Source organism: Nycticebus coucang, chromosome 2, assembly GCF_027406575.1.
Source record: "Nycticebus coucang isolate mNycCou1 chromosome 2, mNycCou1.pri, whole genome shotgun sequence".
In the NCBI taxonomy this organism is placed as follows: domain Eukaryota; kingdom Metazoa; phylum Chordata; class Mammalia; order Primates; family Lorisidae; genus Nycticebus; species Nycticebus coucang.
Window position 1 is genome coordinate 113,313,866 of NC_069781.1, and position 13,350 is coordinate 113,327,215.

Genomic DNA, 13,350 nt, shown 5'->3' on the forward strand with positions numbered 1-13,350 from the left:
TCTTGGAGCTGGTTGTTAAAAAGAGCCTGCCCCCCTTCTTCTCTTGCCATGAGATCTCTGCCCATACTGGCTTCCTTTACTTCCTGCCATGACTAGAAGCACCCTGAGACCCTCACCAGAAGCTAAACAGATGCTAGTCCCGTTGTACAGCCTCCAGAATTGGGCATTAAATCATTTTTTAATAGAAATTACTCAGTTTCAGGTATTTTTTATAGCAACAGAAGAAGATTAAGACAAGCTGGGGCTGGGTTTGAACCCGCCACCTCCGGCATATGGGGCCGGTGCCTTACTCCTTTGAGCCATAGGCGCCGCCCAACAACCTTTCTACTTATTTTGATTGTTATCTTTTTTTTTTTTGACATCTAAATTACATTTTATTTTATTAAATCATAGCTGTGTACATTAATGTGATCATAGGGCATACACTGGTTTTATAGACCGTTTGACACATTTTCATCACACTGGTTAACATAGCCTTCCTGGCATTTTCTTAGTTATTGTGTTAAGACATTTACATTCGGGCGGTGCCTGTGGCTCAGTCAGTAAGGCGCCGGCCCCATATACCGAGGGTGGTGGGTTCAGACCCGGCCCCGGCCAAACTGCAACCAAAAAATAGCTGGGCGTTGTGGCGGGCGCCTGTAGCCCCAGCTACTCGGGAGGCTGAGGCAAAAGAATCGCTTAAGCCCAGGAGTTGGAGGTTGCTGTGAGCTGTGTGAGGCCACGGCACTCTACTGAGGGCCATAAAGTGAGACTGTCTCTACAAAAAAAAAAGACATTTACATTCTACATTTACTAAGTTTCACATATACCCTTGTAAGATGCACCGCAGGTATAATTGAGTGTTATCTTTAATGGATTGCTTAAGAAAGAGCTCTTAAAAACAATATTTCACAAATTCTTTCATGTCAGTTAACAACTTGTCTTGCCCTTTATGCATAAAGATCAGTTAGTTATATTGGATAAAAAGTTCTTTGGCCAGGCACAGTTGGCTCATGCCTACAATCTCAGCACTTTAGGAGGCTGAAGTGGGAGAATGGCTTGAGGCCAGGCATTCAAGACGGGCCTGGGCAACATAACAAATCTATAAAATAAACTTAAAAATTAGTCAGTTGTGGTGGTGGGCACCTGTAGCCTCAGCTACTTGCAAGGCTGAGACAGGAGGATTGCTTGAGCCCAGGAGTTCCATAACACAGTGAGCTATGATGACACCACTGCACTCCAGCCTGGATGAGAGAGTGAGATTCTGCCTCTAAAAGGAAAATTCTTGTTTCGCTACTTGGGAGGCTGAGGCAAGAGAATCGCTTAAGCCCAGGAGTTGGAGGTTGCTGTGAGCAGTGATGCCACAGCACTCTACCCAGGGCGACAGCTTGAGGCTCTGTCTCAAAAAAAAAAATTTGATGGTAGTCTCTTTTTATTTCCCTAATAAGGTGCAGGCTTTGTCTAGATGCTCCAAAGGGATTTTCATTTAGTCTTAAAGTCCAGCAGTTCCACTAGAATATGTCTTAATGTTGGTCACTCTGGGTTGATATCCTCAAGTACACAGTATGCTTTTTAAATAGTTTCAAATCTTCCATTTCAGACAAATATCCTTAAATTATAGTTTTTGGTATTAGCTCTGTTCCCTGTTTTGCTATTTCTTCTTTAGGAATGCCTGTCTATATGTTGGCTCTTCTTTGCACATCTTCAATTTTTGTCACTGTCTCTTCAATTATTTTAATTGCTTTACTTCTTATTTTCTTTTTAGATCATTTCTTGTTTTGAAATATCCACTTACAGAAAATTCCAAAAATATTACAAAAAAAGTCCATATGCCCTATACTTAAATTCCCCTAATGTTAATATCATGCATAAATACGGTATGTTTGCCAAAATTAGGGGATCAATATTAATTGAACTACTGACTTTATTCAAATTTCATCAGTTTTCCACTGGTGTCTGTTTCAGGATCCTAACAAAGATCTCACATTGTGTTTAGTTACACAATGTGCCCTCTGGTCTATGACAGTTTCTCCGTCTTTCCTTGTTTTGTTTTATTTTATTTTTCTATGACCTTGACAGTTTTGTTTTTTGTTTTTTAGTTTTTTTGGAGACAGACTTTCACTCTGTTGCCCTAGGCTAGAGTGCCAAGGTATCAACTTAGGCCACAGCAACTTCAAACTCCTGGGCTCAAGTGATCCTCCTGCCTCAGCCTCCTGAGTAGCTGGGACTACAGATGCCCACATCAACATCTGGCCAATTTATCTATTTTTATTACCGTAGAGATGAGGTCTCTCTCTTGCTCAGGCTGGTCTCCAATGCCTGAGCTCGAGCAATCCTTCCACTTTGGCCTCCCAGAGTGCTAGGATTACTGGTGTGAGCTACCCACCCAGCCTGACCTTGACAGTTTTGAAGCATACTAGATAGGTTCACAAAGTTTATAGAATATCCCTGAATGGAACTGTCTGGTGTTTTCCCTCCCTCTCTCCTTACCTTCCTTCCTTGTTTTCCCTCTCTCCCTCCTTCTTTTCTTTCCTTCCCTCCTTCCTTCCTTTTTTTTTTTTTTAGATGAGGTCTCACTCTGTCGGGAGAGTGAGGCTGGAATGCAGTGGCATCATCACAGCTCACTACAACCTTAAACTCCTGGATTCAAGCACTCTCTCTGCCTCAGCCTCCCAAGTGGCTGGAACTATGGGTGTCCATCATCATGCCTAGATACTTTTTCTATTTTTAGTAAAGATGGTTCTCACTCTTGCTCAGCTAGTCTTGAACTCCTGGTCTCAAGCAATTCTCTTGCCTTGGCCTCCCAGAGTGCTGGGATCATAGGCTTGAGACACCACACCTGGTCACTCTGGTGTTTTCTGATCATTAGACTGGGGTGATGGATTTGGGAAAAGATAATGAGATGAAGTGCCCTTTCAACTTCACATTAAGTGCACATGCTCCCATTTTGATGTCACTAATGATGTTAATCTCTATTATGTGGTTATGGTGGTATCTGCCAGGTTTCTCTACCATAAAGCTATTTTTTTCCCTTTCTACACTCTGCTCTTTTTTAATTTTTTTTTTTAAACAGAGTCTCATTTTGTTGCCCTTAGTAGAGTGCCATGGCATCATAGTTCACAGCAACCTCAAACTCTTGGGCTCAAGTGATTCTCTTACCTCAGCCTCCCAAATAGCTGGGACTACAGGCACTAGCCACAACGCCCAGCTATTTCTTTTTTTTAAAGACAGAGTCTCACTTTATTGCCCTTGATAAAGTGTCATGGCGTCACACAGCTCACAGCAATCTCCAGTTCCTGGGCTTAGGCGATTCTCCTGCCTCAGCCTCCCAAGTAGCTGGGACTACAGGCGCGCACCACAACACCCGGCTATTTTTTTGTTGCAGTTTGGCCAGGGCCGGGTTTGAACCCACCACCCTCGGTATACGGGGGCCAGCACCCTACTCAGAGCCACAGGCACTGCCCACGCCCAGCTATTTTTAGAGATGAGGTCTCACTCTGGCTCAGGCTGGTCTCGAACTTGTGAGCTCATGCAATCCACCCACCTCGGCCTCCCGGAGTGCTAGGATTACAGGCACGAGCTACCATGCCCAGCCCACCCTCTGTTCTTTATAAGAGCATAAATCCAGACCACAATCAAGGACAGGGATTAAGCCCCACCTCCTACTATGTACTTATATTATTTGGAAATCTTCTGTAACGGAAATTTGTCTCTTCTTCCTGCTATTTATCTAGTCATTTATTGAGATCAGTACAGATCTTTCTATATTTATTTTGTACACTGGCTTATTATCCAATCCTAGGTTCTTTATTCATTTAGTTATAGAGATAAGGTCTTGCTCTGTTGCCCAGACTGGAGTGTAGTCACTTGATTGTAGCTCATTACCTCACTGCAGCCTCCAACTCCTGGGCTCCAGTGATCCTCCCTGCTTTCCTGAGTAGCTACAGGTGCCTACCACCACACCCAGCTAAGTTTTAAATTTCTTTTATAGATTCACTATGTTGCCCAGGCTAGTCTTGAACTCGTGGCCTCAAGCAATTCTCCTACCTTGGTCTCCCAAAGTGCTGTGATTACAGGTGAGAGCCACCATGACAGGCCTCTAGGTCATTTATTTTTTGTGGCTCAAAGTGTTTTGCCTTTCATCTGTGGGTTTTTGTTATGCTATGTAGTTTTATGCTTTTTTTAGGTTTTTTTAAATCAAAACTATGCTGCTTGTCTTACTCAAACAGTGTTAAGTGACCAGACATTTGTCTAAAGAGTTGCTTCTTCTTCCTATCTCCTCTGCTGTGCCAAAGGCCAGCAATTGCCAGACATGTAATTTTAGCCATGGAAAAAATTTTATGGACATTTGGTTATGGTAAGTGAAGAAAATAAAAAAAAAATGATTGATTGTCTATTAATCACTGTCACCTTATAAAGTGATATTTCTTTTTCTTTTTATTTTTTTGTAGAGACAGAGTCTCACTTTATGGCCCTCGGTAGAGTGCCGTGGCCTCACACAACTCACAGCAACCTCCAACTCCTGGGCTTAAGTGATTCTCTTGCCTCAGCCTCCCAAGTAGCTGGGACTACAGGCGCCTGCCACAACGCCTGGCTAATAAAGTGATATTTCAATAAATCAATACAGTCAGCATATAGCATAGTTCTTATTTTTTCTCATTTCACTGACTGTCACTAGTCCAAAGACTCTTTGGAAATAATTTCTGCAATTTTTCTGTGGCCCTTTGGAGGGGAAGTGACCCCATGGAGTTATAAAAATTGAAGTAATCTGAGCTCTTCCAAGCACAATTCTGGATTTATTTTTGAATGAGTGAATTAGGGAGCACTGGAAGATGAGATACAGTTGCAGGACAAGATAGACTCAGAAATGGCTTCTTCTGTGCCTTTTTACCCTGTGATTGCCAGGCACGGGGGAGATGAATTATGGAGGCTCCTGGAGGAGACATTTTACTATTTCTGCCTCACAGCTAGTCTCCTGTCCTGAAAGTATTCCAGGTTTCTTTGGGAAATTACTCCTTGCCTATCTTTGTTCATGTGGTCCGGTGGGAATAACCCTACTCCTACCTCCAGGAGTGGATCTGAAAGGCCCAACTCCCAGCCATGTGACTGGTCCAGAAATGGGTGTGTCAGCCTCTCTGAATCAATGAGATAGGGAAGACATTGCTGGGATTCTCTTTGTTTCTGCAGGGCCTATTAGACTAGGTCTTATCTCTTTCCCAGGATGTGCAGATGAATGATGCACAGTTTACTACAGTGTTGGCCACCCACTCACTGCCATCTTATGGGTTCTGGAGCTTTCCTGAGGTATCTGGACAGAACTTCAGAATGAAGCACAGAACACCATGAGATGCAGAATAGAGAGATAGAGCAGATAGAGAGAAACTGGCTTCTTGGTGGCATGATTGGAGGTACTTAAGCCCTACCTGAAGCCGCATCCCCTTTGGACTTTTTGACTACAATGGCCTTTTAGATCTAAGCCCATCAGCTTTGAATTTTCAATCACTTGCAGAACAGTGAATCTAAACTGATACATACATATTTCCTTATTTCCAAAATATTTCCCCTCTTTAATCAGTAGCTTGTCCCATGGCAGGGCTGGTCCCCATAGTTTGGTGGGCACTTTGAGCCCACTCAAATCTCCCTCTCCAGAGATTCTTGTAGATAAGTTACCAAAGAATCCTAAAGGCTCACTTGCTGACATGAAAAGGCGACTATGCATAATAATCACATCACTTACTTCAAATACTTCTGAACGATTTGCATGTATATTTTTGTGGGTTTTTTGACCTCTTGTCATGAGGAGCATGTAAATACTGAACAGTAATATGTGTTTCTTTTTGAAACTAATGACATAAAGTTGTTCAAGATGAGGATGCCAATCTTTGGGGCTATCATGGCTTAGAGCTCTGGTAGGATTGGTAGATTTAATTATTTACCTGAAATTCAAACTTAACTGGTTGTCCTATATTTTACCTGGTAACACACTTTGAATTTTCTTGTGTGGTTGCTGGCTACAAATGACTGACTCTGGGTCTTCTGGGTTTGTCATTTATTTATTTTTGCTTGATTGATTGATTGGTTGATAGAGGCTCTCTCTGTGGCCTAGGTTAGAATGCAGTGGTGTCATCATAGCTCACTGCAACCTCAAACTTCTAAGTTCAAGCAGTCCTCCTGCCTCAGCCTCCAGAGTAGCTGGGACTATAGGTGCCACCATGCCTGGTTAATCTTTCTATTTTTAGTAGAAATGGGGTCTTGCAAGAGCAAGGCTTGCTCAGGCTGGTCTCAAAGTTCTGACCTCAATCCTCCCATGTTGGCCTCCCAGAGTACTAGAATTTCAGGTGTGAGCCACCATGTGTAGTCCCAGGTTTGTCTTTTGAAAAAACAGTACACTGAACTTTGCTCTAAATCAGTGATTTTCAACTGGTGTGCTGCAGTGAGAGGATCTTAGGTATGCCGCAAAATTTTTAAAGATCATTAATTTATTTGTAAAAGAAATTCAAAGCATAGCAAATACTTTCTTTTTTTTTTTTTTTTAGAGACAGAGTCTCACTCTGTCGCCCTCAGTAGAGTGCTATGGTGTCACAGCTCACAGCAACTTCCAACTCCTGGGCTTAGGTGAGTCTCTCGCCTCAGCCTCCCAAGCAGCTAGGGAGTTGTTGCAGTTTGGCTAGGGCCAGGTTCGAACCCGCCACCCTCAGTATATGGGGCTGGCGCCCTACTCATTGAGCCACTGGTGCCGCCCACTATATTCTTTTTTAACTCTTTATTTTTTATCTATATAATTTAAATGTGTCTCAGAAGTTCAACTAGAAGTTCAAGTGTGCCAGGAGTTAAAAAAGGTTGAAAAACCCCTATTTCACTTACTTTGCACTTTTCAATTTGGAGATCGGGATCCATGAGAATCTCCTGAATATTCACAAGGCATTTCCGGAAATCAAAAGCTTGAAAAGCTGTGTCAGAAAGTGGGGTCAGAATTTCAAGCATCCCTGCATCCAAGAACATCATGGCTGCTTCTTGGGACCAGATAGGTTGGTCTGGAAACTTAAGAGGAAGATGATTTCTGAGACCAAATCATTCTAATTCTTTTTTTTTGATATTCAAATTTTATCTTATGATTCAGATTTAAAGAAGATACACCAAATGAACACACACACACACAAAGACAAACCCAAAATCAATTTCTGAGTTAACTACTTTTCAGCTTCATCCATCCTTTGTAATTAAATGAATAATGGAAACTCAGTATTTCCATACTGATAAGATTACCCAAGAAAGGATTCTTTAGCTGGGTGCAGTGGCTCATGCCTGTAATCCTAATACTCTGGGAAGCCGAGGCAGAGGCAGGTGGATCGCCTGAGCTCATGAGTTTGAGACCAGAGTAAGATCCTGTCTCTACTAAAAATAGAAAAACTTGCAGAGCATTGTGGCAGGCACCAAGTAGCTGAGGCAAGAGGATTGCCTGAGTTGAAGAGTTTGAGGTTGCTGTGAGCTATGATGCCACAGCACTCTACCCAGGGCAGCAGAGTGAGACTGTCTCAAAGAAAAAAAGAAAAGAAGAAGAAATGATTCTTTACTTTCATAGCTCATAAAGAGTTAGAAAAGAGCTATGGAACCTCAACCTAGAAAACACACTGGCCATCAGAATATCAGGGTTAAACATTCAAAGAAATGGTTCTTGGCCAGGCGTGGTAGCTCACACCTGTTATCCCAGCACTCTGGGAAGCTGAGGTAGGTTGTTCACATAGGCTCAGGAGGTCAAGACCAGCCTGAGCAAGAAAGAGACCCCATCTCTAAAAATAGCTGGGCGCTGTGGTAGTAGGTACCTGTAGTCCCAGCTACTCAGGAGCCCAAGAGTTTGAGGTTGCTGTGAACTATGACGCCACAGCACTCTACCAAGGGTGACAAAGTAAAAAACTCTGTCAAAAAAGAAAAAGAAAGAAAGAAAGAAACTGGAGCTTTGGTTTTCTCACTTGTAAAAGATAGATGATATTCTCTCCTTCACAAGGTAATTGTGAGGATGGAAATATAATTACATAGGCATAGTGGACAAGATAATATTAAACAACCTCAGCATCACCTCTTGGAATGCTGTTTATGACCCCAAATAAATGACTTACTTAGGTCTCTGTGCCTCAATTTTTCCATCTGTCAAATGGGGATAATATAAAAATCTACTTCCGAAGATAATGGTCAAAGTTAAAAGATGCTACGCACAGAAGACACTTAGACCTGCACCTACTGTATTTTAAGTGCTAGATTTTATCTGCTTTGTCGTTGTTGTTATTTTATAAGATAGAGTGATTTCTAGTCTTCAGAAAGAGAATCAGAAGTTAGAAAATGAGACCGTTATTTCTTACCCACCAGGTAATAGCCACCCCACTTTGATTTTTACCTACTTTGATTATAGAACTTGACAGAACTCCCAGACTGCCATAATATAAATGATCCTCCTCAGTTAAAACTGCCAGTTCATTTTCATCTAGGAAAAACAAAAAAAAGACAAAACAAAAATTTTAAATGGGGGTCATTTCCATGGACAAATAAAAAAAAAATCTTAAAATTTTAATACCAAGTAATGTTAAATTAAAGAAGTAGGAAACTATTTGGCTCAAGGCTGTCTGTGCTTTGAGTTCCTATATAAAGAACTACAAACTAACTTAGCACAGAAATAATCAAAACCTAACTAAGGAGTATATTTTTTGTAACAACCAAGTTTCAGCCAGTCACAGACAGTCAACTGATCAGATCGTGTTCAAATAATGCAAATGCCTAGGTATAAACAATTAAGCTATTTCTGTGTTCAGTCAATAAAAGTTCATTGCCCACACTGCTGAGTGGAGCTCTCTGAACCTCATTTGGTTGAGTGGTCCCCTATTCATGAATTATCTTTTGCTCAAATTCTGATAAATTGAACATTGCACTGAACATTGATCTACTTTGTACTTTCATTTATTTATTTATTTATTTATTTATTTTTTGTAGAGACAGAGTTTCACTTTATGGCCCTCGGTAGAGTGCCACGGCATCACACAGCTCACAGCAACCTCCAACTCCTGGGCTTAAGCAATTCTCTTGCCTCAGCCTCCCAAGTAGCCTCCCAAGTAGCTACAGGCACCCGCCACAACACCCAGCTATTTTTTTGTTGCAGTTCAGCCGGGGCCAGGTTTGAACCTGCCACCCTCGGTAAATGGGGCCGGCGCCTTACCGACTGAGCCACAGGTGCCGCCTGTACTTTTATTTTTTAACAGTAATGAAAAGATTAAATTCTGATAAATTGTACATTGCACTGAACATTGATCTACTTGGTACTTTTAGTTTTTAACAGTAATGAAAAGATTTTATACCTATGGTCTTTAGAAATATTGCTCTTTATTTTCTGCTTTTGTTTGCTCTCAGTTTCTCATGCACTTGGCTTTCCCCTGAATCAAAATAGGCTATGATCATGAAGTTTATGTGAAAGTCAAACAATATGAAAAAATTGAAGCACTTAAAAGTTTTTTTTTTTTTGAGACAGAGTTTTGTTATGTCACCCTCGGTAGAGTGCCATGGATGGCATCACAGCTCGCAGCAACCTCAAACTCCTGGGATTAAGTAATTCTCTTGCCTCAGCCTCCCAGCAGCTGGGACTACAGGAGTCCACCTAAATGCCCGGCTATTTTTTGTTGCAGTTGTCATCGTTGTTTAGCTGGCCCTGGCTGGATTTGAACCCACCAGCCTTGGTGTACATGGCTGGTGCTGTAGCTACTGTGCTATGGGGGCTGAGCCACAGTTAAAATTTTTTAATAGTTGTGATTCATCTCTCATATGAAGGTGTGAGAGATTATAAATTGGTTTTATAGTAGTACTGAGTACATTGGATATATTTTTTTTCCATTGCTGAGATATTTTACTAAGAAGAATACTTTCCAGCTCCATCCATGTAAACATAAAAGAGGTAAAGTCTCCATCTTTCTTTAATTCTGCATAGTATTCCATGGTGTACATGTACCACAATTTATTAATCCATTCATGGATCGATGGACACTTGGGCTTCTTCCAAGACTTGGCAATTACAAATTGAGCTACAGTGAACAATCTGGTGCAAATAGCTTTGTTGCCAAGTGATTTTTGGTCTTTTGGATATACACCTAGTAGAAGAATTGCAGGATCAAACAGCAGGTCTACATTTAGATCCCTGAGTGTTCTCCAAACTTCTTTCCAAAAAGAATATACTAGCTTGCATTCCTACCAGCAGTGCAGAAGTGTTCCCTTTTCTCCACATCCACGCAAACATTTGTAGTTTTGGGATTTTTTGATGTGGGCTACTCTTATTGGAGTTAGATGATATCTCAAAGTGGTTTTGATTTGCATTTCTCTGATGATTAAAGATGATGAGCATTTTTTTCATGCGTCTATAGACTGTGCACCTGAAGGAGGGAAGGGGAGCAGGATAGGAAGGGAGGGGGGTGTGTTTCAATTGAGGGAGGGTGAATGGTGGGACTACACCTACGGAGCATATTGCAAGGGTACAAGTTGTATCTATCAAGTATTGAACACAAATGTCTTAACACTGTGATTAAGTAAATGAGGTGAAAGCTATGTTAATAGTAGGATGTAAGCATTCTAATTTGTACAAATAATCAACACATTGAATCCCACAAAGGCATAAATGTATTAATGATCTATGTATATGTGACTTAATAAAAAAAATTTTTTTAATAAAATGACCCTAACTTGGGTCAACGAACTTTTTTTTTTTTTTTTGTAGAGACAGAGTCTCACTGTATGGCCCTCGGGTAGAGTGCCGTGGCGTCACACGGTTCACAGCAACCTCTAACTCTTGGGCTTACACGATTCTCTTGCCTCAGCCTCCTGAGCAGCTGGGACTACAGGCGCCCGCCACAACGCCCGGCTATTTTTCTGTTGCAGTTTGGCCGGGGCTGGGTCCGAACCCGCCACCCTAGGCATATGGGGCCGGCGCCCTACTCACTGAGCCACAGGCGCTGCCCCAACGAACTTTTCTTTGATAAAGGACCAAATGGTAAATATTTTCCAATTTGTGAAGTCTGTTTTAATTACTTAACTATGCAGAAGCAGCTACAGACCATGTTTAACAATGGCAAGAGTCAGGGATCTGTTTGTTTTTAAATGTCCCTGACCACCCCCCATCGGTATGCAACTATTAAATGAATGGATGTAGCTGCTTAAATAAAAATCAGTAAGCCATGGTTTTCTGACCTCTGACATAATATTCACTGTTAACATATTAATGAATATCCTTTCTGGTAGTTTATATATGTGAGATCACATTATAGAACTCTTCAAGCTGCTTTGTAACTTAATTTTTTTCTTTCTTTTCAATTCTGTGACCGTAATTGGCTGATTGGTGCTCTGGTCCTCAGAAGAACTATAACATGATTAACCAATCCTCCACTGAAGGACATTGCAGTTGTTTCCATTGCTTTGCAGGTACCAAGTTCCAACAGGTATAGGACGCTATATTTGCTGTAGTCACTTTCTTTCATAAAATCTTTCATTTTATATCTATAGATATTTATAGATATATAAAGACTGCAAGATATTTATAGATATAGATATAAAATGAAAGATTTTATGAAAGGAAGTGACTTCAGCAAATATATATTTTTATTCTTTTTTTTTTGTTTTTTGTTTTTTTTTGTAGAGACAGAGTCTCACTTTACTGCCCTCAGTAGAGTGCCGTGGCGTCACACAGCTCACAGCAACCTTCAGCTCTTGGGCTTAGGTGATTCTCTTGCCTCAGCCTCCCGAGCAGCTGGGACTACAGGCGCCCGCCACAACGTCCGGCTATTTTTTGGTTGCAGTTTGGCTGGGGCTGGGTTTGAACCCACCACTCTCGGTATATGGGGCCGGCGCCCTACTCACTGAGCCACAGGAGCCGCCCTATTCTTTTTTTTTTTTTTTTTTTTAAATATGGAACGCTTCACGAATTTGCGTGTCATCCTTGCGCAGGGGCCATGCTAATCTTCTCTGTATCGCTCCAATTTTAGTATATGTGCTGCCGAAGCGAGCACTATTTTTATTCTTTTAAAAAAGATAGTCAAGGAAGTTTTCAGAAAAGTAGAGCTTAAGTTGGACCTTGAAAAAAGTACCTGATGTAGAAAAGTAGAGGTGTGTTTGCAGACCCAGGACAGAACTATTTGGCTTAGGATTTCTCAATCATGGCACTATCGACACTTAGGGGCTGACCTTCACATTGTAAGATGTTGAGTACCATCTCTTGTCTCTACCTGTTTGATACCAGCAGTGTTGCCAGTTGTGACAACCAAAAATATCTCCAGACATTGCCAAGGATCCCAGATTGAGAAGGGATTCCACATGATAGTGATAGGCTGGAGAATGAGACCTCAATGCATTTGAACTTCATTCTTTAGAAAATAAGGACTCATGGGCGGCGCCTGTGGCTCAGTGGGTAGGGCGCTGGCCCCGTATACCAAGGGTGGCGGGTTCAAACCCGGCCCCAGCCAAACTGCAACAAAAAAATAGCCGGGCATTGTGGTGGGCGCCTATAGACCCAGCTACTCCGGAGGCTGAGGCAAGAGAATCGCCTAAGCCCAGGAATTAGAAGTTGCTGTGAGCTGTGAGGCTACAGTACTCTACGGCGGGCAATAAAGTGAGACTCTTGTCTCGACAAAGAAAAAAAAAAGAAGAAAGAAAATAAGGACTCATTACAGATTATAGGATAGGAGGTGATGTGTACTCACTCGTTTAAAAAAAAGAGGGAGAGAAAGACATTTGGACTCTGCATTTGGACTTCATTCTTTAGAAAATAAGGACTCATTACAGATTCTAGGATGGGAGGTGATGTGTACTCACTGGTTTAAGACAAAGAGGGAGAGAAAGACAACCCACAGAATGGAAGAAAATATTTGCAGATCATATATCTGACAAGAGACTTGGATACAGAATGCATAAAGAACTCTTACATCTTAATAATAAGACAACCCAATTTTAAGAAGGGCAGGCCAGGCACAATGGCTCACCCCCGTAATCCTAGCTCTCTGGAAGGCTCAGGCAGGAGGATCCCTTGAGGTCAAGAGCTAGAGACCAGCCTGAGCAGAGTGAGACTTTGTCTCTAGAAAAAAAAAATAGAAAAAATTAGCAGAGCATTGTGATGCATGCCTGTAGTCCCAGCTACTCAGGAGTTTGTCATTCAGATCATGTTAGAGGCTGCAACTGTCAGGGACATTTCCGAAGTGAGTGTCTTTGATGCCTATGTGCTTCTGAAGCTGTGTGTGAAGCTACATCATTGATAGCAAGGTGGAATTGTTCTTGGGAAGACTGCAAGAACTGAATACCTCTACCCTGATTTGGACATGCAGGTACTACCCCACAACCACCACCAAAGCTTGT

General features: G+C 41.7%; 1 protein-coding gene and 1 non-coding gene across 2 annotated transcripts in view; both read right to left on the minus strand.

Moving 5' to 3' along the window:
• The window catches only part of CATSPERD (cation channel sperm associated auxiliary subunit delta), a 95,564-nt gene that overhangs the window by 41,312 nt on the left and 40,902 nt on the right, over positions 1-13,350 (minus strand). Inside the window, exons 11-12 of the mRNA XM_053579130.1 lie at positions 8,376-8,458; positions 6,844-7,020 (exon numbers count right to left, since the gene is read on the minus strand). Of these exons, the coding sequence (XP_053435105.1) occupies positions 6,844-7,020; positions 8,376-8,458 (260 nt within the window). The remainder of the gene's footprint in view (positions 1-6,843; positions 7,021-8,375; positions 8,459-13,350) is intronic.
• On the minus strand, positions 11,905-12,011 carry LOC128579993 (U6 spliceosomal RNA). Its single transcript, XR_008378358.1, has one exon. It is a non-coding gene; the product is annotated as a U6 spliceosomal RNA (small nuclear RNA).